Source organism: Aotus nancymaae, unplaced genomic scaffold, assembly GCF_030222135.1.
Source record: "Aotus nancymaae isolate 86718 unplaced genomic scaffold, 86718_ANA_hifiasm-v0.15.2.pri h1tg000008l, whole genome shotgun sequence".
Taxonomy (NCBI): domain Eukaryota; kingdom Metazoa; phylum Chordata; class Mammalia; order Primates; family Aotidae; genus Aotus; species Aotus nancymaae.
Window position 1 is genome coordinate 3,126,770 of NW_026988419.1, and position 27,891 is coordinate 3,154,660.

The 27,891-nt window shown below is 52.0% G+C and overlaps 1 protein-coding gene and 1 long non-coding RNA gene across 11 annotated transcripts in view; one reads left to right on the forward strand and one right to left on the reverse strand.

Annotated features, from left to right (window-relative positions):
* Positions 1 to 429: 429 nt before the first annotated feature.
* Positions 430 to 12,119, forward strand: LOC105704754 (uncharacterized). Of its 5 annotated transcripts, none has more exons than XR_010341386.1 (4): positions 430 to 609; positions 2,468 to 2,622; positions 6,514 to 6,639; positions 10,395 to 12,119. It is a non-coding gene; the product is annotated as an uncharacterized LOC105704754 (long non-coding RNA). The 5 variants fall into 5 exon arrangements; XR_010341384.1 differs by lacking the exon at positions 10,395 to 12,119 and adding an exon at positions 7,040 to 9,168; XR_010341385.1 differs by lacking the exon at positions 10,395 to 12,119 and adding an exon at positions 8,043 to 9,168.
* Positions 4,702 to 27,891, reverse strand: part of ARMC9 (armadillo repeat containing 9) — a 175,219-nt gene continuing 152,029 nt past the window's right edge. For 2 of the 6 annotated variants that reach the window (XM_064372889.1, XM_064372890.1), the window contains 3 exons: positions 22,029 to 22,189; positions 16,694 to 16,823; positions 7,201 to 7,692 (listed from right to left, as the gene is read on the reverse strand). In XM_064372889.1, the coding sequence (XP_064228959.1) occupies positions 7,353 to 7,692; positions 16,694 to 16,823; positions 22,029 to 22,189 (631 nt within the window). In that variant the 3' untranslated portion in view covers positions 7,201 to 7,352. Of the gene's footprint in view, positions 5,847 to 7,199; positions 7,693 to 16,693; positions 16,824 to 22,028; positions 22,190 to 27,891 lie in introns of those variants that run through there. The other 4 variants (XM_064372894.1, XM_064372892.1, XM_064372893.1 and 1 more) reach the window with 4 other exon arrangements.

Genomic DNA, 27,891 nt, shown 5'->3' on the forward strand with positions numbered 1-27,891 from the left:
CTTTGGGAGGCCTTGCAGGAGGATCACTTAAGGACAGCCTGGGCAACATAGCAAGACCATCTCCAAAAAAAATGACTAGCCTTTCCCTGGGAATGGCAATGGTGTCCCCTGACTCCATGCTCCAGCCCTTCAGCCCCCCTCTTCTTGCCTTTGGCTGAGGTACTTTATCCAGCCTCCACCCCACTTTCTTTCAGTAAACTAGGGGTCCCTGTCCCTTCCCCTCTGGGCCAGTAAGCCATTGGGACCCTCAGCCTGGTTTCTCCCTCAAAGACGGTGCTGCCTGAGTGGAGGCCTGGCTTGGCATAACTTGGAAACTTGCTGGTCGGAGGGCAGCACCCTGTACTCCCCTCCCTTTCAGCCTGGCCAGTGTTTAAGACCCAGACCACACCATCAGGTATCCAGTGAGCTCTTCACTCCCAGAACTGGTGACTCATCACTGATGGTTGGTGATAAAGAGCAGCTCCACACCTATGCACACTTGGGCAGGCGTGTTTCCAGAGCAGCAATACTGTGCCAAGCAGGAAGGTGTCCAAGAGACACCCAGGGCAACTGGAAGAAGCCCTCGGTGATGACAGAAACAGGGAGACGCTCCGGGCCACATGCTGGAAGGTGAGCTGATATAAGTGCTTTGGGCCAGCACGAGACCTGAGGACCTAGAGAAAGAGATGTGGGCAGAGACAGCCACTAGCTCTCCGTCGAGCATGCCACGCCGTTGGCTTTGCCATTTCAGGGGCACACACTGCCTTGCTTCCTCTAGCTCTCCCTGGCATAGTTCCTGGTCCACCCAACATCCTGCCTCTGAGGCCGCACCATCTTGCACTGCTTCTGCCAGTGGTGTGCCGGCAAACATTTAACAACCGGCCCTTGGGGGTGGGGGGCTAGAGCTCTGGTTTGTGTTGCTTGCCAATTTCTGTAGCGTAAATACCCCCACCGCGGTCAGTTTCAAGCTACCAAATTGATGTCAACGAACACAGAATTGGGAAGAGATGTCTAGCAGTCTTCGTTAATTCTGTCCTATTTCCACCATACAGAAGCAATAGATGTGAATGACCTCCAGGACAGAGGCCAGTAGCTGCAGTAAAATCCCTAGGAAAGGATGTTTTCAGTAATTATTCCCTTTGTTTATAATAGAATTTATTTGATTGTAAGTTTATATAACTTAAGTTTTGGTAACGGCTATCCTTAAAAGCAGCTCATAGAATTCCCAAACTGGGCCTGGCACAGTGGCTCACGCCCAGCATTTGGGAAGCTGAGGTGGGCGGAGCACGAGGTCAGGAATTCGAGACCAGCTTGACCACCATGGTGAAACCCCATATCTACTAAACATACAAAAATTAGCCCAGCATGGTGGCGAGTGCCTGTAATCCCAGTTACTCAGGAGGCTGAGGCAGGAGTAGCTACTCAGTCCCCTGAGTAGCTGGGATTCCTACTCAGAGGTTGCAGTGAGCCAAGATTGTGCCACTGCACTCCAGGCTGGGCAACAAGAGCAAGACTCCATCTCAAAAAAAAAAAAAAAAGAATTCCCCCAAACTTAGTAATCAGCTCTGTGAGCTGTCCCACACTGGCCACACACCACAGGGGAGGCCAGAGGAGGGCCTGGGAGACTCCTTGCTCCCCAGCACCCCTCAAGATCACAGCTTTGAGGCCTTTGCTCCAGTCTCCCTCCTTAGAGCTCATGCCATCCACTTCCCCGCCTTCTCTGGGTCTCCCCTCTGACCTCCACGCCTTTGGCATCCAGCTCACCGCCTTAACTGGCAGTGGTGCAGGCTGATCCCTGGCCAGTGCTCTAAGTGGTCCCCCAGATTCTAGGCCAGGAGTCGGAAGAGAGGGGTGAGGCATTCACCTTGCATACAAAATATAAAGGAATACCCCAAAACTCACTAATGAAGACAAATGACGTAATATGTTAATGCAATATTTTAAAAAATCAAATTGGTATCTATGGTCCACGTTCTGGGTGCCTATTTTGTAAACACAGTTTTATTAAAACTGGGACTGGGTGGTCGGGCGCGGTGGCTCACGCCTATAATCCCAGCACTTTGGGAGGCCGAGGCGGGTGGATCATGAGGTCAAGAGATCGAGACCATCCTGGTCAACATGGTGAAGCCCCGTCTCTACTAAAAATACAAAAAATTAGCTGGGCATGGTGGCGCGTGCCTGTAATCCCAGCTACTCAGGAGGCTGAGGCAGGAGAATTGCCTGAACCCAGGAGGCGGAGGTTGCGGTGAGCCGAGATCGCGCCATTGCACTCCAGCCTGGGTAACAAGAGCGAAACTCCATCTCAAAAACAAAAACAAAAACAAAAAAAACTGGGACTGGGATTGGGGTTAGACAAGCCAGGTGTGGTCATCCAAGTACTGGGCCAGACTTGCTTTTATTAAAAAGTTTGATATTTTCTCACAGATTTTTTTTTTTTGCGGGAACCTTATTTTTTGCATCAACCATCTGTTTGTTTTTGTTTTTTTAGCTCTTTTGATTTGGGCCAAATCTTTCCTCACCTATTGACCAATCTCTGGCATCTAACCAGATCTCAGACTGCCACCTGCCTATTACGGTACCCACCAAGGGTCCTAATTTAAGCTCTTGCCAGACAATTCCACCTTGCTGTGAAGCAGAAATGAGGTAAGTCCTGCTCAGAAGAAACCAGAAGATGCGAGGTCAGCAGAGGGCGGCTCAGCCTCCAGGGGCGGAGGAGCCGCAATCTACCTGGGACCTCACCATTTTCCAGAAGTCTAAAGATCCCTCTCGTGGCTTCCCTGGGTGGTTTGTATGCGCAAATCTTAGGAGCCATCTGCTTGGATCTTCAGATGACCTTTAAACAGGTTTGGGCTTATTTGTGTATTAATTTTTTTCCCCTTCGATTGTGGTCATCTCCAACCTTAGCAAGCTCATTGGAGCAGGTAGATAGCTGGAATATTTGTAAGTTGTTGGTATTTTACAAAGTATATTTCTAGCTGTCAGCCTTGGAATTTAGAAGCGTGAGCCCAGGAGTGGACTCTCTCAGGGTGTGGAGCAGAGGCGTGGGTGATAGAGCTCTTTCTCAGAAGAAACGCCCACATCTCACCTGGTAATCAAAATGTATTTTGACCCTAAGTTGGATACTCCTCTCTTCTCTAAAAGACTAACTTTCCTTCTCCCCAAACTATCAGACATCTACAGATCAGACTTCAGCTCTTTGGTAGGCTTGAGAGAGAGGTAGTGGCTGACTTCATGTGAAGGAGACACTGGCCTGACCCGGATGATTCTCCCACCCCCCTGATTTCTGCCGCTCCCACACCAAGGCTGGGAAAGGCCGTGCCAGCCGTGGCATCTGAGGAATCCGTAGGAGAGTGGACTTCTTGCGGGGAACAAGAGAGAGATTTTTCCATTCCACTCCTTTGCTGTTCATCTGCAACCACTCTACACCTTTTCAAAGTCTCCCCACGGAGGAGTCGCATTTTAGGGACCCTCTACTTTTCCTATGTCTGCACCAACGACACCAGAGGCGAGCTTTGTATTTGCTCCCTACGCCTCCAGGTCAAGTAAGGAGTTCGGAGAGGGCCTGGGGTTGACAGGTCAGGACGGCAGCCTTCCTCCCTGAGCACAGAGTGGGCTCACACATTTCCAGAGAACCAAGAGGTGGCCACCAGGCCAGTCACACAACAGCGTCTAATGTGTCCGGCCTGGAGCCACTGCCAAGAACTCACGAGATTAACTGGGGCCCGGCTCTGGATGAGCTTCCAGTCATCTCATGGGTAACCTGGCCTCCTGTTTACCTCCCCTGCCTTCCCTCCGGAGGAGCTGGGGTGCGGTGGTGAGGAAAAATGCAGCGCTTATTCTTTATTTACGACCACTGGGACCACAGAGTCCTCCCCATCAAAGGGCAGGCAGATCAGGTGCCTGGGGGAGGGCACGAGACTTTTATTTGCTTTCCATTTCTCTACGCACACACACATACACACACACACCCCACCACACACCCCCCACACCAGACATACACACCACACCCCCCCACCACACACATACCGCACCCCCCCACACACCACACAACCACACCCCCCCACACCCCCCTCACACACCACACATCTCCCACACCACACCCACACCACACACACTGCATGCACACACCACACTCCTCCACACACACACCCACACCACCCCCCCACACCACACAGCACACACACACCGCACCCCCCACACCACACAACCACACCCCCCCACACCACACATACACGCCACCCCCCCACACCACACAGCACACACACCGCACCCCCCACCACACAACCACACCCCACAACCCCCACACCCCACACACACCACACATCCCCCACACCACACACGCCCCCCACACCCCCCCACACCACACCCCCCACACACACCACTCCCCCACACCACACAGCACACACACACCGCACCCCCCCACCACACAACCACACCCCACACCCCCACACCCCCTACACACCACACATCCTCCACACCACACACACACCACACACACTGCATGCACACACACCACACCCCCCATACCACAGCACACACACCACACACACAGTCCACACACACATCCCACACAACACACACCACACCACACATACCCTACAACACACACAACCACATACACATACACACACTACACAGCACACACACAGCACACAATATAAACACACCACACACATATAAATATACCACACACATAGCACGCACACACACAGCACCGTCTAAGTAAGTACTAATGGGTTTTATTGGATTTTAGAGCTTGGGTAACATCCGGGACACTTGTGACTTGCTGGTCCTGAAGGCAAACTTCCTTCCTCTGTCCTAAGACCAGACCCTGATGACAGCGCCAGCGAGGGCGTGCACAGGCCTCACCAGTGGGAGGGGTCACTGCTGGTACAGCTGCTTATGTTTATGGTCCCAGTGCAGAGAGGGAGGCAGAGGGCACTTCAAGAAACGTGCAGAAGCGCAGAGTAGCTTTGAAGAGGCTGGAACACACCATATTCTTTCTCAGGGTGTTTTTTTGAGACGAAGTCTAGCTCTTGTCCTCCAGGCTGGAGTGCAATGGCACCATCTTGGCTCACTGCAACCTCCGCCTCCCCAGTTCAAGAGATTCTCCTGCTTCAGCCTCCCAAGTAGCTGGGACAACAGGTGCGCACCACCACGCCCAGCTAATTTTTGTATTTTTAGTAGAGACGGGGTTTCACCATGTTGGTCAGGCTGGTCTCAAACTCCTGACCTCAGGTGATCCACCCACCTTGGCCTCCCAAAGTGCTGGGATTACAGGTGTAAACCACCGTGCTCGGCCTCTTTCTCAGATTTTAACAGAGGAAGAAAACACCAACTTTGCTGCTGAGGCGCAGCCTTGAGAATGAGCTTCACCTTAAGTTCCTTCTGGGTCCTGGTAGTCGGTCTGAGTGAGGACAGCTGGCGTCAGCAGCCTTGGAAAGGCCCCGCTCCAGGCTGGCCCCGCACTGTCGCCCGCTGGGGCCTGGAGGGCCCCAGCTGCAAATCCAGCACCTGCTGTTTCTGGGGCCAGAAGGTCTCCTGAGGGCAAAAGCCACCCCTCTCCTCTGTGTGTGAAAGGTGAACAGGAAATTCCCCTCTCCAGGAGGTCAGTGCCAGGTTCTACTCAGCCCTCCGTCGTGGCTCGGCCCCAGTCGAAAGTGACCTGCCCGGCGGGGCTGCGATGGCTTTGCTCTGGTGCTGCCTGGACAGCCAGTCTCCCCTCGGCTCCCAGAGTCTTGAGGACAAGTGTCCCTTCACGTTCATCACCCGCAGCTGCTGCCAGATGAGAGAGGGAAGCTGGCTGGTCCTCCAGCCACGTGATGGGGACACTCAGGGACATCGTCACTTCCCGTGAGACTGGCTGCCTGGAGAGAAAAGCCAGAGCAAGATGCCAGTGCCATGCAGTCTCCACACAGAAGCCCCTCTGTCCCACTCAGTCCCTCTTTTAGCTGGCTCAGAAGCGAGGGAAGCTTCCCTCCCCAGGTCGCCTGCTCTGTGGCCGGGGCTCAACTGGCTGGCCGACTCCTTCCTCACAGGAAGCAGGCTGCACAGTGCGAGTGGCTCAGGCAGCTCTGCAGCCCACGTGTTTGTTGAACCCACAGGACATACAACGCCCATGGCTGGCTGAGCTGCCCACCCCGCGACCATGCTCTGCTGCTAGATGTGGAGCCAGGTCAGTCGCCAGCTGCTAGTGTCACTGTCGCTATGAACTGGGGATCCCTGCCCCTGTGGCACCTTCCTCCCCTGGATTTGCTGCACTTCTTCTGCACCTGCCCTGGGCTGCAGCTGGCTGGGCTGGGGTTTGGGGTGTGTTTCCCAGTGGGAAGTGGGAGAGAGCCCAACCTGGCTCCCCAGCCATGGCCATTACCCCCACTTCCAACCCAGCGGATCCCCAGGTGGCCAGAGCGCCCAGGGCCCGGCCAGGAAGGTAGTGGGGGAGGACAGGCTGGGGCGGACACAGATGCACATATCCTGAGCAGGATACTTTCGTCCTGCCTGACCCTCTTTTGTTCTGTCCTTTTGTTTTCCCAGAGTTTTGGTAAAGCCCTCTAGAAAGCTGCAGCTCAGCTGGACGTGGAGGTGGAGGGGCTATCAATTGGCAGAGGCTGGAAGGGGACAGAGAAAGACAGAGAAGTGGTCCTTACAGCGAGCCAAAGGGTGAGAGGAGGCCCCAGGGACAGAGTGGGGACCCTTGGGCCCATCCCATCTCCAGGTCCTACTGGCAGCCCCTCTGTCCAGCCTGCAAGCAGATATCCGCTTCTGTCTGACCCAGGGGTGGCCTGACCGCGGCTGGGCCAGGCAGGGACATGGCGGCTGGGCCAGGGGCTGGACCACCTCCCACCAGGGCAGGTCGGAGTTTCAAGGCCAACCCTGGGGCAGCAGAGCCAGGTCAGGGCCCACTCTGCGAGCTCCACAAAGTGGGGTGGGGGCGCTTCTCTCTCAGTGACCTGCCTGGAGGTCTCACTCCTCAGGTTGAGTCACTGAGGCCAAAGGGAATTTATTTTATTTTATTAATTAATTAATTAATTTATTTTTCTGTTTCACTCTTGTTGCCCAGGCTGGAGTACAATGGCATGATCTCGACTCACTGCAACCTCCACCTTCCAGGTTCAAGCGATTCTCCTACCTCAGCCTCCCGAGTAGCTGGGATTACAGGCATGTGCCACCACGCCTGGCTAATTTTTTGTATTTTTAGTAGAGATGGGGTTTCTCCATGTTGGTCAGGCTGGTCTCGAGCTCCTGACCTCAGGTGATCCGCCTGCCTCAACCTCCCAAAGTGCTGGGATTACAGGCGTGAGCCACTGCACCCGGCCAAGGGAATTTAGTAGGAAGGAAGATTCATGTAGAAACAGTCCCTGGAGGGAAGGAAGTCACCTGCTGGGGCCTGGTTGTGTGGGGAAGGGAAGCAGGCCTTCTCCCTCTCTGGCCTGGCTTGTCACACACAGGAGCACGGGGCCAAACACAGCAGCAAAATGCCCTTCCCTCCAGGTTGGGGGGCGGCCGGGCTCCCATGCCAGCGGGGCCCAGGCTGACTTACTCGGCAGGCCCCTTGTGGAGGACGCTGTGGAGCCGGGGTGGCTGGCCTGCTGGGGGCCACACGAAGAGAATGGAGGGGCCAGAACTGACACCTTTGCTTTGGGTGGCTTCCAATTCAGTATCTCCGGAGTGCTGGGGGTGCGGGGTTTGCAGGTGAAGGCTGACGTACATTCCCTAGAACAAAACGTGCAACCTGGAGTCCCAGCTACGACATGGTTAGAAACCACAGGAGGGGCCGGGCACTGAGGCTCACCTGTAATCCCAGCACTCTGGGAGGCTGAGGCAGGAGGAGAAGCAACTGAGTTCAAGACCAGCCTGGCCAACATGGTGAAACCCCATTACTACTAAAAATACAAAAATTAGCTGGACGTGGTGGCGGGTGCATGTAGTCCCAACTCCTCAGGAGGCTGAGGCAGGAGAATCTCTTGAACCTGGGAGGCAGAGGTTGCAGTGAGCCAAGACTGCGCCATTGCACTCCAGCCCGGACAACAAGAGCGAAACTCTGTCTCAAAAAAAAAAAAAAGCCTAAAAAAAAAGAAAAAAAGAAACCAGCCGGGCATGGTGGCTCGTGCCTGTAATCCAGGACTTTGGAGACTGAGGCGGGGAGACCAGCCTGAACAATATAGTGAAACCCTGTCTCTACTAAAAATACAAAAATTATCCAGGCATGGTGGTGGGCACCTGTAGTCCCTGCTACTCAGGAGGCTGAGGCAGAAGAATCACTTGAACCTGGGAGGCGGAGTTTGCAATGAGCCTAGATCATGCCACTGCACGCCAGCCTGGGCAACACAGCGAGACTGTCAAAAAAAAAAAAAAAAAAAGAAAAAGAAACCACAGGAGGAAGGAGACTTGGGCATAGGGTGGAGGGTGGGGCCACACAGGCACCAATGGGCAAGAATCCCAGCGCCCCGGAGCCTTGGGTCCTGCCCCGCCGCTCTCCAGATGGTGACTGCACGGGAGTTCCCGGACACCTTGGGAGCCTCAGCTTCCCCGCCTGTAAAATGTCTAAGGAACAACTATGAGAATTCAGTGAGGTCACCCTGGGCCCAGTCATTAGCGCCCCACAGCTAGAAGTATGGTTCTGGAGAGTAGGATTTGGGAGGAAACTGTGGGATTCTTTTGGTTGGATTTGTTTCTACATGCCTTTTTTTACATTGATAATACATCACTTTAATAATTAGAAAAATAACATGTCTGAAAAGTCTCCAAATTCAAATTAGGAAACCAGTGGTATAGGAACTGCTCATACTTTAGGCAAGAAGTCTTCAAACTAGGTTCAAAAGGAGAGCAGGGATTTAGCCCTACTTTTTTGTTTGTTCATTTGTTTTGAGATAGAGTCTCTCTCTGTTGCCAGGCTGGAGTGTAGTGGTGTGATCTCAGCTCACCGCAACCTCCATCTCCCAGGTTCAAGCGATTCTCCTGCTGCAGCCTCCCAAGTAGCTGGGACTACAGGTGCCCACCACCACACCCAGCTCATTTTTGTATTTTTAGTAGAGACCAGGTTTCACCATGTTGGCCCAGCATGATCTCGATCTCTTGACCTCATGATTTGCCTGCCTCGGGCTCCCAAAGTGCTGGGATTACAGGTGTGAGCCACTGTGTCTGGCCTTAGCCCTACTATTACACTTTTTTTTTTTTTTTAATTGCAACATGGCCGGATATGGTGGCTTATGCCTGTAATCCTAGCACTTTGGGAGGCAGGTGAATCGCCTGAGCTCAGGGTTTCAAGACTAGCCTGGGCAACATGGTGAAATCCCACCTCTACAAAAAAAAGTACAAAAATTAGCTGGGCATAGTGGCACGTGCCTGTAGTCCCAGCTACTTGGGAGGCTGAGGCAGGAAGATCACTTATGCCTGGAGGTCAAGGCTGCAGTGGGCCTTGTTCACGCCACTGCCCTCCAGCCTGGGCAACAAAGTGTGACCCTGTCTCAAAAAATACAATTTTTGTATCACTCATAACACTATTCCCCTAAATATTTTCCTCTTGCCTGTGTGATACTGTCGCTTACTTGTAGGTACAGTCACATGCTGCTCTTACCACTCTGCTTTTATGAGTCTCATTCCACCCTCTCCACACATCCATCCAGCCTGTTGTTAGCATTTACAAGAATTGTGGATTATTTCTTCTGATTGATATACTTGGATTTAATAAACACTGATAGAGCTCATGTGTGCTGAGAACTGTGCTGGAGGCTGGGGATCAAAGATCAGGATGCAATTCCTGATGGGAGAAATTCACAGATGCGCGGGGCTATCTGACCAGGGAACTGGGTTGTAAAATCATTACACGAAAGCTTTGCTGATGTTTTATTTTTTATTTTTTAAATATACAAAAGAGCTTTGTACATGGTCTAGAGAGGCGGTTTCTTTTTTAAACTAATACATGATTGTACATATTTATGGGTGCAGTGTGATATTTTGATGCAAGTATAGTGTGTAACCATCAAATGCGGTGTTTCCTTTTAATATTATTTGGTTCAATTTTTTTTTTTTGAGACGGAGTTTTGTTCTTGTTGCCCAGGCTGGAGTGCAATGGCGCGATCTCGGCTCACCGCAACTCCACCTCCCGAATTCAAGTGATTCTCCTGCCTCAGCCTCCTGAGTAGCTGGGATCACAGGCGTGCGCCACCATGCCTAGCTAGTTTTGTATTTTTAGTAGAGATGGGGTTTCGCCATGTTGCCCAGATTGGTCTCAAACTCCTGACCTTGTGATCCGCCCACCTCAACCTCCCAAAGTGCTGGGATTACAGACGTGAGCCACTGCAACTGGCCCAAATTTTTATATTTTACTATTCATATTTTGATATTTTGTGACATTGTTATAATAGTTAACTTATTTTATTTTAATTTATCTATTTTTTTTTTTTTTGAGACAGAGTTCTGCTCTTGTCGCCTAGGCTGGAGTGCAACCTCGCCCGCCAGACTCTCTGCAGCCTGCGCCTCCCAGGTTCAAGAGATTCTCGTGCCTCCGCTTCCGACCTAGCTGGGATTACAGGCACCTGCCACCATGCCCAGATAATTTTTGTATTTTTAGAAGAGACAAGGTTTCACCATGTTGGCCAGGCTGGTCTCAAAAACTCCTGACCTCAGGGGATCCACCCGCCCCAGCTTGCCATTGCACCCGGCCAGTTAAATCATTTTAAATTGTAGTAAAATATCCATAATATTTACCATCTTTATCATTTTTACAGGGAGCTCTGGCATATTTTTGGAAGGAACAACAGAAAACCTAGTAAAAATGACTCACACGAACAGCAGAACTATTTCCAGTGGTGGTAAGGGGAGGGGTTAGTACTGGGTTAGCCTGGTGTGTCCCCATCACGTGGTCCTGGGGGCAGGGAGGCAGCTCTCAAAGGCAGCCAGTGCCCCCAGGGTTGGAGGAGCCGCTGTGCAAGTCCAGGAGGGAGAGCTGGCTTCTGTATGGCGCTTTAAAGCCAATGGGAAGCAAGGTCAAGTTGCAGGGTCAAGGTCAGCTGAGGCGAGTCAACAAGAAGCCCAAGGAGAGAAAGCCGGGCCAGCAGGGCCCAGGAATCCGTAACCTCCCACCCTGAGGACAACCAGAAGAGGACACCATCCTTTTGGAAAGCAATTTGATAATAGGTATCAAAATCCTTATGTGATGGTTATCAAAAATATATTTTTTAATTTTATTATTTTTTTAGAGGTGGGATTTTGCTAATGTTGCCCAGGCTACCTCACACTCCTGGCCTCAAGAGATCATCCCACCTTGGCCTCCCAGCACAGGCATGAGCCACCGAGCCTGGCCCATAACGGTTATTTTATTGTGCTTGAGACAGAGTCTCGCTCTGGCGCCCCATCTGGAGTGCAGTGACTCAATCTCGGTTCACTGCAACCTCTGCCTCTCGGGTTCAAGTGATTCTCCAGCCTCAGCCTCCTGAGTAGCAGGGATTACATGTCCGGATAATTTTTGTATTTTTAGTAGAGACGGGGTTTCACCATGTTGGCCAGGCTGATCTTGAACTCCTGACCTCTGGCGATCTGCCTGCCTTGGCCTCCCAAAGTGCTGGGATTACAGGTGTGAGCCACCGTACCTGGCCGTAATGGTTATTTTTTATGTGTCAATTTGGCTGGGCCATGGTACCCAGATATTCGGTCAAATATTATTCTAGATGTTTCTGTGAAGTTGTTTTTTGGACAAGATGAACATTTAAATCAGTGGACTCTGAGTGAGGCAGATCACCCTCCATAAAGTGAGTGCCCCTCATCCAGTCAGCTGAAGGCCTTAGTAGAAAAAGACCCACATTCCCTGAGCAAGCAGGGGTTCTGCCAGCAGATGGCCTTTGGACTCGAACTGCACCTCTCCCCTGAATCTCCAGCCTGCTGGTCTACCCCATCAGATTTTCACACTTTCCAAGCCTCTCCAATCACATGAGCCAATTCCTTAAACTCAGCTTCTCGGTTTCCCCGGAGAACCCTAACTAATACACCTTAAAAGCCTGCCCCCCTCTCCCTAGGACGTGACAGTGAGGGGCGGGAACGAGCCTCCTCAGACTGGGGTGCGCTCTGGCCAGCGCCTCCCACTGGCACAGGAGAAAGTGGCCCTTGGGAGACCATCAGGGAGCTGCCCCTTGGCCTGGCAGAGTCCACCCCATGAGGCCCTCGGACCACCTCAGGGGCTGCTGCAGGCGGTGGCTGTGCTAACCTAGGAGGCTGGGCGCTGCCATCGGAGGCTCCAGCCGCTCTGGGAAGGAGGTGGTGGGAAGTGGGGTGGATGCTGTTGGAAGGGTCAGCTGAGCCCCCAATGCCCTCGGCGCCCTCCATCCCCACAGCACGGTGAACTCAGCAGCCAGGGCCAGGAAATGGCACTGATCTGGCCGGAGATGAGGCCAGATTAGGGCAGAGCAGAGAAAGCATGTGGAAAGGAAGTCCGGGACAGCAGTCACCTATGACTTAGGGGAAGTCATGTGCTGCAGAAACGCATGGCACTGGGTCCTGGAAAACACATAAGAGGTGACATCGGCGAAAGTTGGGAGGTGCTCTGCAAGGTGTGTGGTGATTTATTAGAGCGCCTGGCCCTGTGTGACCTCAGCTTATCAACAGGAATATTGTGTTGGTCGAGAAGAGCCATGAACTGCTTCGGGAGATGCCGAATCTTTCCCTGTGTTTGGAATGCCGCTGAGTCATAATCCGGCTGCTGAGAGTCACCCAGCAGAGGATCCTGTGTCCCTTCTGTTTGCATTAAGGCCAAACAAAAGCGCTCAGGGCCACTAGGTGACTCTGCCCAGCAGGTTCATAACCGGCTCTCCGTTATTGCTGCGGACATTTCATCTGGGTTACGAGAAAACCCAGAAAGGGGCGGAGGTGGGGAAACTGGCGGCAGAACAGAGTACACCAGATAAAGAGCGAGAGGAACCAGCTGCACGAACAGCTCCCGCCTGGGGGCACAGATCGGGCTGCACGTCTTAAGTTCCTTGGGCTTCATGTGTTGTTTCCTTTTTTTTTTTTTTTGAGACAGTTTCACTCTGTTGCCCAGGCTGGAGTGCAATGGCGTGATCCTGACTCACTGTAACCTCTGTCTCCTGGGTTCAAGTGATTTCCTACCTCAGCCTCCCAAGTATCTGGGATTACAGGCATGTGCCACCATGCCTGACTAATTTTTGTATTTTTGGTAGAGACGGGGTTTCACCATATTGGTCAGGCTGGTCTTGAACTCCTGGACCTCAGGTGATCTGCCCACCTTAGACTCCCAAAGTGCCGGGATTACAGGCATCAGCATGTGTCATTTCTTTAGCTGGATGCATGAATGTGTCATTGTGAGCTGCTGTCCATCCTCAGGGGACAAACGTGAGGGGAAAGGCATACATGTAGACATATGTACAATCTCTTCTCATTTTAAAAAAGTCACAGTACTTGCAAAAGAATCACCTCTCATCTGTGGCAGGACAGGATCTTTGACATTTGTTTCTGATACTGTCCTGGGTCTGGGGTGCGAGGAGCCCCTCAGACAGAGCCCCCTCCCTCCCCTGTCCTCAGGCCACATGGAGGCAAACTTCGAGGCAAACTTCCAGGCACAAGAACCCTGCACCTGGCTGGGGCTGCTATTCTGGAGTGGCAGGGCCACACTGAGAAGGACCGACAGGTGACAGGGAAGGCCAGGTGACAGTCAAGGCAGCCCTGGCATCACCTTCCTGCACATTCCAGGGTGCAAGTCAGCCTTTGCCGTCTGGACTGACAATTTCATGGGGAGCACTTTGGCTTTTTGCAGGATAAATGCATTTGTTTCTTAATAAAACCATCTTTAAGCCTGGCCAACATTGTTTTCTCCTGCTACTTAATGCTAAGGAGTCTAAAAAGCTGACAAAGGAAAAGGAAAATTTCACCATGGTGGGTAGGGGAAGGCAGTATATTACAGGGTCTGGACTTTTATTCCCCAGCCTCTGAGAAAGCATTTTTACAGCAAGCCCAGTTGCTGGAAGTCACTGGAGCAGAGCTTGAGTGGCCATTATCCTTAAAACACCTGCAAGACCATTCAGGCTACCATTAACCCAGACCTCTGCCCCAGGGGCTTCCTGCCCAGCCACTGGTTCCTCTTCTGGGTGTGAGACCTCACCTGCAAGAGCAAGACAACAGAGCTGGGGGAAGCTGAGGGGACAAACGTTCCCCACCAAAGCCACAGGGAGAACCACTCTTTCTCTTACGTGTTCATCGACAAGTACTCTGACACCTGGGCCACACATTCCCTGCACGCCCTGCACACTCCCTGCACACAGTGCACACTCCCTGCTCACCCTGCATCCCCTGCACTCCCTGCACACGGTGCACATTCCCTGCATGCCCTGCACACGGTGCACACTCCCTGCACACCCTGCACATGGTGCACACTCCCTACATGCCCCGTACACGGTGCACACTCCCTGCACACCCTGCACACGGTGCACACTCCCTACATGCTCCGTACACGGTGCACACTCCCTGCACACCCTGCACACGGTGCACACTCCCTACATGCCCCGTACACGGTGCACACTCCCTGCACGCCCTGTACACGGTGCACACTCCCTGCGCATGGTACACACGCCCTGCACATGGTGCACATTCCCTGCATGCCCTTCACTCCCTGTACCCCCAGCAGGCCCTGCACACTCCGAATGCCCTGCACACTGTGCTTGTCTCTGAAGCAGCAAGAGGCAGCCACAGACCCCATGACAACACAGTGGGGTCTCCGCCCCGTGGGGGGACTGTGGCTGCTGCTGAGCCTGGCAGAAGGGTGTGATGTGCATTTTGGGGTCAGGGAGGAGGAAGGGATGCTTAGCTGAGATCTGAATTAGGGCTGAAGTCAGCCTAACAAGAGATGGCCTCTTGCCATCTAGAAGATTGTGGCATTCTAGACCACATCCATATGAGGTATATACACACACACCTCATCTAGAATGGCATCATATTCTGGATGACGTTGCCAGTGAGGCAGGGGTTGTACTTCTCCCTCTTTCCATCCTCTCCTTCCTCACACAGAACCCCCAGGCTTAACATAAGAGCTGGCTTCAGTGACTGACACCAAGGGGAGGGCACCTCTGGGCTGGACTCCGAGGGGCCTTTGTGCCCAACAGAATCTTGGGAGGCCAGTTAGGCAACCCTGCTGGATGTAATGAGGTCCCTTGGGGTCGGCTGCCTATCGACTGTGAAAACAGTTATTTCTGGGAAGAGAGGGCTGACCCCAGTGGAGAGCCTCAGAAATGAATTCAGCATTGACAGGAAGTAAAAAGAAGTGGCCTGTAGCGGAAAGGGAGGTTCGGCCTGGCTGAACCACAGAGGAGAATGCAGTCTGGCCTGGGGGCATGAGATGGCTCTGGCCCACCCTTCAGAGGTCTCTCATTTTGAGTCTTTATTTCAGGGGGATGCTGAAAGCCTTACAACCCCTAGTCTGGCAGACAAGCTCTTCTTCAGCCACAGAGAGAGGGGAGGAGGCCCAGGTAGGGAAGGAGGGTCCCTGGGTCCCCAGGCAGGTTGGCAATGGACTGGAGGAGACCAGTGGCTTGGCCCATCCCCCAACAACGCGGCCACCTTTGACACCTCTTCCCCTTAGAGATAGCCGGCCGCCCTTCCCTAGTCCAGGTCCTTCCTGTCCTTCCCACAGTTCGGATTTCGGCTTCTGGCCCATCCCCACTGGAGGAAGCTGCAGCCGCTGCGGGGCTCCGTACACTCGACCACGCCCCCTTTCTCTGGCATCCTTCTCCTGGCTGTCACTCCCTATCTATTTCTCTTCCTGCCTCTTTTGTCTCTCTGATTTTCTCTGCTAGTGGGGTGCAGGCTCTGCTGGGTCTTCCTGCCTGTCTTCTCCTGGGGCCTCCAGAGATGAGCTGAAGCTGCTCCAGACTCTATTTTACCGCGGGAGGTTGGCTTCCTTCGTGGCCGGGAGGAAGTGATGAGGGGCAGCTGGCCTGCCTGGTGATCAGGGACAGGCCGGGTCTGAGACCCAGGCCAGGTGCCTCTCCCTGAGCAGTTTTCTCCAGGTCCAAAAGGAAGAGCTGGAGAGATTGGAAAGGTCCTTTCTAGACCCTAAAGAACCCCTGATCACCCACAGGGCCTGTCTGTGTGCATGTGGTGCAGAGGAAGAGAGAACACCATTTTTTTTTTTCTTCTGCTTGGGGTCCCAGTTTCTTTTTCTTTTTCTTTTTTTTTTTTTGAGACAGGGTCTCACTATGTTGCCTAAGCTAGTTTCAAATTCCTGGGCTCAAGCAATCCTCCTACCTCGGTCTCCCAGCATGCTGGGATTACAGGTGTGTGCCACCATGCCCTGGCCTGGGGGCCCAGTTTCTGTTTCAGGAAGTAACCTCAGAGCCAGACCATTTACTTACCTCCTTCTCCATCTTTCTGCCCTCCAACCCACCTCCTCCAGATGTAAAGAGCTAAGACGGGACACCGTCCCCAAGCCACCCCATCTCACAGTCCCAGACATGTTCTCCTGGCAGTCTGAAAACTAGTCCCGTGGATATGCTTCTGAGTGCATGTCCTTCGAGTCTGACTGACGGCTCTCAGGCAGCACAACCCTCAGAGGGTGGCCAGGAGCGGCGGCTGCCCTCCCCCAGGAATCCTGACACTGCTCCTTGGCTTCCCTTGACAGAGGCTGGGCCTCAGAGGAGCTCTACATCCGGCGGGGGGCGCCCACTCCAAGAGCTCCGAGGGTAAGGTTCAAGGCCTTATGGCATCCCCTTACCTGGTGGTCTCTCTTCTGCCTGGGTCCTGGGGCGCCTCCCTTGGCTGGCTGGGGGTCCCCGTGGGGGCCGGGCGAGGCTCTTCCTGACGTCCTCTTGGCCGCCACTCTCCCGGCCTGGCGTTGACGGCCACTGGGGAGGAGGAGAGAAAGTTCAGTCCGCATCTGCTCTGGAGCCCCTCTAAGGATGCCCTCTCCTGCACTGGGCTGTAAAGCCAAGAAAAGCGCACCCCGGCCAGGCCCTGCCGGCTTCCTGGTGCCTGCGGCTTGGGGCACTTGTTTACTCATGCAGGCTGGGAATTCGCTGGGCAGGGGGGCGTGGAGGGCACAGCCCGGGGACGTGCAGATCACCCTGCTGCAGCCTCTCCAGCTCCCTCAGCCTCCGGAAAGCCCTCAGAACAACGAATTGTCTCCCTAGGCCACGGCTAGGTGCCGCCACATGGAACATGGAGGCACATTTGCTTATCTGAAACTCAAATATATGAGACAGAGTCTTGCTCTGTCACCAGGCTGGAGTGCAGTGGCTTGATCTTGGCTCACTGCAACCTCTGCCTCCCGGGTTCAAGCAATTCTCCTGCCTCAGCCTCCCGAGTAGCTGGGATTACAAGCGCCTGCCACCAGGCCCGGCTAATTTTTTGTATTTTTAGTAGAGATGGTGTTTCATCCCAGTTAGCCAGGATGGTCTCGACCTCCTGACCTCATGATCCACCCACTTTGGCCTCCCAAAGTGCTGGGATTACAGGCGTGAGCTACCTTGCCCGGCGGCGTGTAGTTTTATTCGCTAAAACCAACAACCTGAGAGGTAGGGTGCTCCTCACGAAGCAGCCCGAGGCTCCTTAATGATGAACCCCTTGGTGCACCCAGGGTGGCCAGGAAGTGCCCTGACTCCCAGTGACAGGTGCCATATCTGATGCCCACCCAGGACCAGGACAGCTGGGACATGCAGGAGCCCTTCATGGGGAAGCCGACGGAGAATCCCAGACAGCACACAGAGGGGCCTCCCAGGGACCTGGGAACAGATGTTCCTGCAGCGCAGATGCCACGACCCCTTCTCCCACCTCTCTTCTCCTACAGCTGAAGGGGTCCATGTCACTGCTGCAGCAACATGTGACAGAGCTGCATCCGTGGCTCTCTAGGCCAAGCTCCTCTCAGTTCTTTCATTTTGGAAACACCTTTGCTGCTTTGCAATGTGATCTGTTTCATCTTAAATATAAAGGGACCTTCCCTGCAGGTTTCCCCGAAGCAAAGGGCTTTGACTTCCAGATAATTCTCTTTTGACCCAAACAAGAATCTATTTCTGATACCAGAACCCAGCAGGTGGCACTGGGTGGCATCCACCTGGATCTGGGTCTAGAACTAGAGCTTCAGGACAGTTGGCACGGGCTCAGTGTGCTTAGAATAGGGCCAGGAGACAAAGCGTAGGTGCACAAAAGAATACTTGAGTGGAGTCACACAGAATTGCTGGGCTACACGCAGGGGAACCCCGTTACAATGTGCGGTGTCACAAAGCTGTGCCCATGCCAGGCAAACCCTCTAGGACCAGGAGCTTCCCAGGGTGTGTGAGGGTCGGGGGGAGGGGTGGCCACAAAAGAGGAGGAACTGAGCTGGCGTCTCCCAAGGCCATGAGGTGGTCTTGGTTCAACTGTCCCTTTCTCCTCTCCCACTTCCTCCAGCACAGGCTGCACTGCAGACTTTCAGAGGTCCCACCAAGGACAAGAGACCGGCTGGGTGCGGTGGCCCACACCTGTAATCCCAGCACTTTGGGAGGCTGGGGCGGGAGAATCACTTGAGGTCAGGAGTTCGAGACCAACCTGGCCAACATGATAAAACCCTGTCTCTACCAAATATACAAAAATTAGCTGGGTATGGTAACACATGCCTGTAATTCCAGCTATTCAGGAGGCTGAAGCAGGGGAATCACTTGAACCCTAGAGGCGGAGGTTGCAGTGAGCTAAGATCGCGCCATTGCACTCCAGTCTGGGCGAGAGAGAAAGACTCCATCTAAAAAATAAATAAATAGGCCAGGCGCGATGGCTCACGCCTGTAATCCCAGTACTTTGGGAGGCTGGAGTAGGCAGATCACTTGAGGTCAGGAGATCAAGACCAGCCTGGCAACACGATGAAACCCCATCTCTACTAAAAATACAAAAATTAGCTAGGTGTAGTGGTGCGTGCCTGTAGTCCCAGCTACTTGGGAGACTGAGGCAGGAGAATCACTTGAACCTGGGAGGCAGAGATTGCAGTGAGCCAAGATTGTGCCACTTCACTCTAGCCTGGTGACAGAGCGAGACTCCACCTCAAAAAAATAAAATAAAAAATAAATAAAAATAAATAAAAAGAACAAGAGACCTCCCCCCACCAACTAAAGAGCCAGGAGCTAAGAGCTAGGGCAGCCTGGGTGCACACCAGGGGCTCCCTGTGGCATGGTAGTATCTCTTGCCTGCTGGTCCATTTCTGGATTTTAACTTCTGGCCTATGAAGTCCCAAGGCATGTGATTTTGATATTCAAGATAGTCGTGGTTGGTGGGGAAATGAGAATAGCTTTCCTCAGGCCAGTGTTTTGCAAAATGCTAAGCCATATTCTTGGCCTTTTCCCTTGGGAACTATTTCCTCTTGGCATTTGGGGCCGAGTCCTTTGCCTAGAAATGTACTTTCTGGCCTTGCATTCCACGGATCAAGCAGTTTGAGGGTCTAACACGTTTCTCCTCCTAAGTTTTCCCTGCAGTGCCGACTGAATGCAAATCGCAAAGTGTGGAGGCGGGTGTTTCTATGGGGTCTCTGGGTGGGGGGTTAGTTCCTAGCACAGGCCAGAGTCAGCAGCGAGCTGTGTACAAGGAGACCTGTGGGAAGCATGGCCTGGGGCCAGGATGGGCCTAGGGCAAGGTGAGCCGGATAAGGAAAGTGGAGGGGGCCCACACCTGTGATCCCAGCACTTTGGGAGGCCGAGGTAGGAGGATCACTTGAGCCCAGGGGTTCAAGACCAGCCTGGGCAGCACAGAGAGACACCCCTCTCTACCATCAATCAATCAACTGAAGTGGAGCGGAGGGCTGGAGAAGCAGGACTGTCTGGAGGAAGTCAGGCCAAGCTCCTGAGCAGGGAAGGAATGAAGCAGAAGGCAGCGTGGCTCAGGGGTGCCCACACCCAGCCTAGCACTGCCAGCTCCCGGCTCTCCCCATGCTCATTCCCCCTCCCCCTCACTCATCCCTTTGCTTAACCGTAGTCCCCTTATCTGCTGAGCCAGAGGCAGGCGACAGGATGGGGAGGAGGGCAGGGAGGCCTGGGGAGACAGCAGCAGGCCATGGGCAGGCCTGTCTGAAAGAAGGCAGAAGCCAGAATGGAATCTACTGCAGGCATGGCACAGGCTTACGCATGATCCAGAGAAAACTTAATCTGGGCCTTGGTTTCTCCAAAGGAAGAACTTTCTGTCAAGCTAAAGGATTTTAAAGGTGACTAAGAGGGCCAGGCATGACAGCTCATGCCCAAATCCCAGTGCTTTGGGAGGCTCAGGCGGGAGGATTACTTGAGGCCAGGAGTTCAAAACCAGCTCAGGCAAAATAGCAAAACTCCGTATTTACAAAAAATAAAAAAACACTTTGCCTGGCATGGTGGTGCATCTGTAGTCCCAGCTACTCGGGAGGCTGATGCGGGAGGATTGTTTAGGCACAGGAGTGAGGCTGCAGTGAGCTATGACTGGCCACTGCACTCCAGCCTGGGGGACAGAGTAAGACCTTGTCTCAAAATAAAATAAAGGAGGACCAGAGGTGTTGGTCTGAGGCTCAGGGCGGGCCTGGTAGGGCCAGGGAGGGCAGTGACTATTCTTAGTCTCTGGCAGGTGGAGAAGGGCAGGGCTGGGGGTCAGTGTCCTGGGTCCCAGCCAGGCTGAGCCAATAGGAGCAGGCTTGAGGAAGGGACACTCAGAACACAGTCTCGGCGTTTGGGGTAGGCTGATGGGGGCACCGACCGCAGGATTTGGGAAGAGCACTGCTCTGGCTCCAGCTGGTCCATCTGGGGGGCTGGTGAGCAGCTACTGCCTCCCGAGGAAGCAGCACTGGGAACCGCCTGTGTCCATCAAGGCTGAGTGTCCTGGGGTGCCCACCCTGTTCATGCAAGGACCCAGAATGTGCCTGAGCCCAGACTTTGCCGGGGCTAAAGTTAACTATTCTGGAAGAGAACAGTAATATCAACATTGCGGTAGCTGCCGCGGGGCCATTTCCATCCATACCAACCTCAAGTGCCTCCACCCTGCAGGCAACAGCAGCATGACAGAGCTTTCCAGAGGCACACACAATCAGTGCAAAGATAAAGGGCCTCTTAGTGGTCATTTTGGTAAAGCAAGCATGTTACTGCTATGTTACCCTGAATGTACTGTGGGGCCTTTTGGGAAGTCCAGGCCTAAGAACTTGAAATCATTGTTAACTCAACGGCATTCAGTCAAATTGGCAAAACTTGTTAGACGCCCGAAGACCTCCACCCTGGCAGCAGAAATCTCTGGATAAATTACTGAGCTGCTCACCTTTGGAGAACGCATTAATATTTACAGCTCTAGTAAAACACATGTAAAAGAACTGATGATCAATGCTGGCAAAACCTCTGAAACTGCTCATCACCAAGAGACCCAGGGTCCCAAATAACCCAGCCGTTGCTGGCTCGTCACTGGCTACGCCTCTGCACCTGGGCCTGGAAGCGTCTGAATCCAATTGTGAGCAGATGCAAGTTCTCAGCTGTTTCTCAGACAGGAATCCAACCCGCTCCTCTGTTGTTTTTCCTACTCAAATGGAAATTAGAGTCTTATCTGAACTGCTCATAATCCTTTTAATTTCCTTTCAAAAATTAAAAAAAAATACTTTGTAAATTTCTGATTCAAGGTATATGTGTTTTTTCTGGCATCTAAAAAATACTTTTATCTCCCATTGGCCTCTGGTTAAATCAGCTGGAAGTTTCAAACGAGTTTGGATCCCAGAGTTGTTTGTGCTCTTAGTCGCACATTTCGGCCTCGGTCCAGCCTTCCAGCAGGCGGCCGGCCTTGTCGGCACCAGAATCAGAGCTACCAGGACCAGGGTCACAGACCTACAACAGCCTGGGATTCCTCCTCCAAAGTTTCACATTAAAGCTGGCTTTCACCAGTCAGAAATCTTGCCCCAGGAGCTCCCAGACGGGAAAAGCTGGCAGTGCTCCGAGGACCAGCCTAGCATGGTCTGGCTGTGGGCGGGGAAGCCCATGAGCCTCTGTGACACGGGGCTGTGGCAAAGGCCAGAGGGCTTCCCAGGAGCAGGCGTGCATCTGCCACTCCTGCTGCCGTTGCGCGTAGGTTCTAGACATCACAGTCCCAGAACTGACCCGGCGTGCTGCCCACGTTCTTACATGAAGAGGATACGCGGGACTCAGGGGTGCTGGGCTTGCCCTCCCTGTAGACAGCCTCGTGAGTGTTTGGCAGGGCCCGTGGGCAGCCGTTCCTGGCATGTCGGGCTGTCTGGAGAGGTGTGTGATGGTCTTCCAGCCTGGAGGAAAACAGGAAAAACAGCAGTTAAGTACAGCCAGCCAGGAGATACGGACTTTTGGCTGCGGGGCGACATCACAAATACAAGAGGGGGCGTGCCTCAAAGTCCAGTTAAACCATCATTAGCATATTATACCTTTTAAGGGTTCTTGGCAGAAGCCAGGAGGCTGACCCTGGGAAGTAGCAGCCTCCCCTTGCTCCTGTTAGCCCCATTGTGTATTTACAGTGATACACGGCTTGGTGTATTCCTAACATACAATTACGTCTTACAACCCTGCGTGACATGGGACCATGACATTTCAAGCAACGCAAGGCACAGATCGGGTTTTCTCCAAGGATGAAGCAGATGAACGAAGGGATGAATCCAATCAGAGAAGATATAACGTGTCATGTCAGTCATGGCAAGTGTTGGCCAAGAACAAGACTGCAGAACTTTCTTCATTTTTTCTTAGAGACAGGCTCTCACTCTGTCACCCAGGCTGGAGTGCAGCGGTGTAACCACCGCTCGCTGCAGCCTCGACCTCCCAGGCTCAAGGGATCCTCCCATCTCAGCCTCTGGAGTAGCTGGGACTACAGATGGGCAGCTCTACACTGGACCAATTTTTTTTTTTTTTTTTTTTGTAGCGACAAGGTCTCTCTATGTTGCCAGGACTGGTCTCGAACTCCTGGGTTCAAGCAATCCTCGCACCTCAGCCTCCCAAAGTGCTGGGATTATAGGCATGAGCCACTGTGACTGGCTTAGAACTTACTTTCTTACAAGAATACCTAAAGGATGTGTCAGAGCAGTTCCTGTGCAGTGCCTAGCGTCAGCACTCAAGCTGCGGGAGACACCCTCGTCCAGCAGACAAGCGCTGAGAGCCTCACTGCACCAGATCCAGCCAGGTGCGAGGGCCAGCTGGCTGGGACAGGCTCATCAGGTCAGCCTTGACCACAGATCCCCGAGGAAGGCCCTCCAGTTATCTGTAAGGCAACGGAACACTCGCTTCCCCTTCCACAAGGAAACATGGGCCACCTACTTCAATAAGGGCTCAGCGCGTGACACATGACAAGCTTGTGACTGCCTAGGGTTGGACCCTGCACATGGCTTGAATGTCAATTTCATATGACTGGCCAGGCACGGTGGCTCACGTCTGTAATCCCAGCACTTTGGGAGGCTGAAGCAGGCAGATCACTTGAGGTCAGGAGTTCGAGACCAGCTGGACCAACATGGTGAAACGCCATCTCTACTAAAAATACAAAAATTAGCTGGGCATGGTGGTATGTGCCTATAGTCCCAGCTACTCAAGAGGCTGAGGCAGGAGAATCGCTTGAGCCAGGGAGGTGGAGGTTGCAGTGGGCTGAGATTGTGCCACTGCACTCCAACCTGGGCAAAAGAGCAAGACTCTGTTTAAAAAAAAAAATTCACATGGCTCAACCCAACACCAAAGACAAGGAGACATGTAACCACCCCGAGGGGAGGCAGGAAAGTCTTCCCAAGGTGGGCATTCAGTGTTTTTTTTTTTTTTTAATAGAGATGAAGTCTCACTATGTTGCCTAGGCTGGTTTTGAACTGAGCTCAAGTGATCCTCCCACCTTAGCTTCCCAAAGTCCTAGGATTACAGGCATGAGCCACCACACTCCTGGCCAACTCAGTCTTGAACTCTTGAGTTGGGGTTTGCCAGGTGCCAGAAGAGGGAAGGTTTCCTAGCAGAAGTAACACCATGAGCAAGGTGAAGAGGAAAAAAATCTCTATCATCTATCTATCTATCTGTCTATCTATCTATCTATCTGGTGTGTGTATGTATATATATATTTATGCTACATTGTTACAGAAAGATTTAAAGCACCACAAAATATGGATGCCCCCTATCTCCCCATCCTGAAAAGACCTGTGTGACAGTAGTGTGGAGGGGGCAGGGTGTCCTGGGCACCCTGATGCTTGTGTGTGTGGGGGGTGTCAATTGAGAAGGACCCGGTAAGGCCAGGATTTAAACTTGATCCCAAGTAAAGGGGAACCAAAGGAATGGCATTCCCTACTAAGAGACCATTCCGTCAATGGTAATGGAAGGTGGACATTAGGAGGACCTCCCTGAGCCGTGAAGGCCGGTGGTGGGCAGGATGGAGTGGGAGGAGCATGCATACCTGCCTGGACTCTGGCTTGGCTGTTTGTGGGCGCTCACGCCATGCCCTGAAGCAGGGGGCTCAGATGGCAGCTCCACTGATTTAGGAAACGCTGAATTGGGGGTGCTGTGGGGACATATCTGGGCCGAGTGTGGGTGTCATTAGTGAGTAGTGGAAACTAGAGAACAGGCTGGATGGGGTGAGGGCCTTCGATGGGGCTTCCAGGGAGGAAGGGGGTGAGAGGCAGAAGCCAGCACAAGGGGACTGGGGTACAATGACTCCCAGGAGGGGTCAGCAGCTGGGAACTGCAAGAGTGGGGACAATGGGCCCAGAGTGTCCTCGGGGTTGGAAACCGGAAGGTCATCTGTGGTCTTGGCAGTAATACCCTCTGGAAGTCATTGCCTGGCCACAGAGGGCTGACCGGAGAGGAAGATGGGGCAGGGACTTGGCCAGAGAGGGCCTGAGGGGGAGGGAGGCAGAGCCCCAGAGCCTGTTGAGAGGCTCGAGGAAGGCAGCAGGAGGGGAGGTTGAAGACAGAGCAAAGGATGTATTCAGAGATTGCACAGAGATGGGGGAGAAGGATCTGGAAGCCATGAAGGGAGCAGACTTGGGTGGGAAGAAAATGGCCAGGAAAGCGCAGCTGATGCCAGGCTGAGGTGGGGTGGGAGCATCTCCATTGCATGGGGCAAATGTGTTTATCTGCAACTTTTTTTTCTCTTGATTATAAAACCAGTAAGTGTTTATCGTGAAAAATTAGGTAAAAATATTGAATATATAAATGACGTGCCCTCCCAATACCTAAGCACAACCACTTAACATTTGGTTTAAAAAAAATCTTTAAAAATATGCAAATACACACTTAAAAATACTAGCCTGGGTTGTCCACTCTACATGGCTAGCATGCTACAGTCACACTATTCTAGAATTTGCTTTTTCACTTAGCAATACATTGTGAGGCTCTTCCCATGTCATTCAATATTTTTCTAAAAATCATCTTCAGTATTTTGTGTGAATATATCATAATTTATGGAACCAGCCTCCTATTTAGGGGATGTAGTTTCTAATTTTATAAGTAATATTGCAACAAATAACCTTGTGTGTGTATATATGGATACAGATATCTATTTATATCATCTATCTATCTATCTATCTATCTTTGTGAATATCTCATACTTCCCAGTATAAAATCCTAGCAGTGGACCGGGCACCTGTAATCCCAGCATGTTGGGAGGCCAAGGCAGGCAGATCACTTGAGTCAGGAGTTCCAGACATGGCGAAACCTCGTCTCTATTTAAAAAAAAAATACAAAAATTAGCTGGGTGTGGTGGTGGGCACCTGTAATACCAGCTACTCGGGAGGTTGAGGCAGGAGAGTCACTCGAACCTGGGAGACAGAGGCTGCAGTGAACCAAGATCGTGTCATCACACTCCAGCCTGGGCGACAGAGCAAGACTGTGTCTAAAAAAAAAAAAAAAAAAAAATCCTAGCAGTGGAATTACTGACTGTGAAAGTACTAGTGGCCGGGCGTGGTGGCTCATACCTGTAATCCCAGCACTTTGGAAGGCTGAGGTAGGATTGCTTGAACTCAGGCGTTCAAGACTAGCCTGGGCAACACAGTGAGACTCTGTCTTTACAAAAAATAAAAAATTCAGCCAGGTGTGGTGGCGCATGCCTGTAGTCCCAGCTACTTGGGAGGCTGAGGTGGGAGGATGCTTTGCACTCAGGAGGTCAAGGCTGCAGTGAGCTGTGATTGTGCCACTGTACTCCAGCTGGGGTGACAGAGCGAGACGGTGTCTTAAAACAAAACCAAAGCAAAAAAGTCCTGGGGCTGGGTGCAGTGGCTCACACCTGTAATCCCAGCTCTTTGGGAGGCCAAGGTGGGCAGATCACGAGGTCAAGAGATGGAGACCATCTGGCCAACATGGTGAAACCCCATCTCTACTAAAAATGCAAAAATTAGCTGGGCATGGTGGTGCATGCCTATAGCCCCAGCTACAGGAGAATGGCTTGAACCTAGGAGGCGGAGGCTGCAGTGAGCCAAGATCTTGCCACTGTACTCCAGTCTGGGCGACAGAGAGAGACTCCATCTCAAAACAAAACAAAAAGTCCTGGTATTCTGAATGTGTGCAATACATACTGTCATAGTGTCCCCAAGAGCATGAAGATTCTAGATTAATCCACACTCCTGGCAATGGGGGGTAACCAGAGGCTGCTGGTGGTGAAGGGAGAGTCATAATTTTTTTTTAGTTAGGAATATTTATGTAATTTATGTACTTAGTGGTTCACCAAGCATATAATAACTCCAAATTAGTAAAAACAAATGTCAGAAATAGCAGCATGGCTATATAAATTACGGTATGTAAATATAATATCAATCACTAGATCATCTTTTACAGGATGTTCAACAATGCAAAAGAAAAACTAAGATCAAACTGCAGACAAACCATATATACATGTAGACACACAAACACTAAAAGGTTTCTCATTTGCTAAAAATATATGTAGGAAAAAACTACACTAAATGTAATACACTAACATGATTATCATCATTCTCTCTGGCTGCTGGAATCATTTTTTATTTTCTTTATATTTATTTGTTCTATGCACGTTTTGGACTACAAGTAACAAAAGCTCAACTCCACTGGTTTAAGCGGTAAGGGAAATGTAACATCCACCATAAACAGAAGTCCAGAGGCAGCGCGTACAGGTGGGGAAGGTGAAGCGGAGTGACTGCGCTGCAGATCCGGGTTCTCTCCACTGGGTTTCTCATCCTTCTCCGTGTGGTTTTGCTTTTGTTCTTAGAATTGTCACTTTGTGCAAATAGGATGGCTGCAGTGCCTCCAAGCATAGCATTCTAGCAACAGTCAAAGGCCAAAAGAGGAAAAGAAAGCAGAACATTTCTCAAGCGCTTCATAAAAGTCAGGAAAAGCTTAGATCCCATGGTTAGAATGGATTGCATGCCCATTGAAATAATCATTGACAAGGGGAATTAAATTTAAAACATTGGGTTAAGTTAATCAAATCCAACTGCCAGGGCTGAGAAGGGTCCTAACCTTCCCTGAAGAACATGCCCACCCATTGCCTTGGGCACACGAAGTGTTTATTGTTTTTTTGAGAGGAGGGTCTCATCTCACTCTGTTGCCCAGGCTGGAGTGCAGTGGCACAATCACAGCTCACTGCAGCCTCGACCTCCAGGGCTGAAGCAATGCTTCTGCTTCAACCTCCCCAAGTGCTGAGATTGCAGATGTGAGCCACCATGCCTGGCCTCAGGTTTCTGCTAGCAAGGAAATATATCAAACAAGACCTAAAGAAGCGGAGAGTCATCCTATACTTGCACACAGGATGGCTGAATTCATTTTCTATTGCGATTCTAACAAAGTACCATACTTTTTTTTGTTTTAATTTTTAATTTTTAAGGCTGGGTGTGGTGGTTCACACCTATAATCCCAACACTTTGGGATTAGGCTGAGGCAGGTGAATTACCTGGAGTAAAGAGTTCAAGACCAGCCTGGCCAACATGGTGAAACTCCTTCTCCACAAAAAACTAAAAAATTAGCTGGGTGTGGTGGCACATGCCTGTAATTCCAGCTACTTGGGAGGCTGA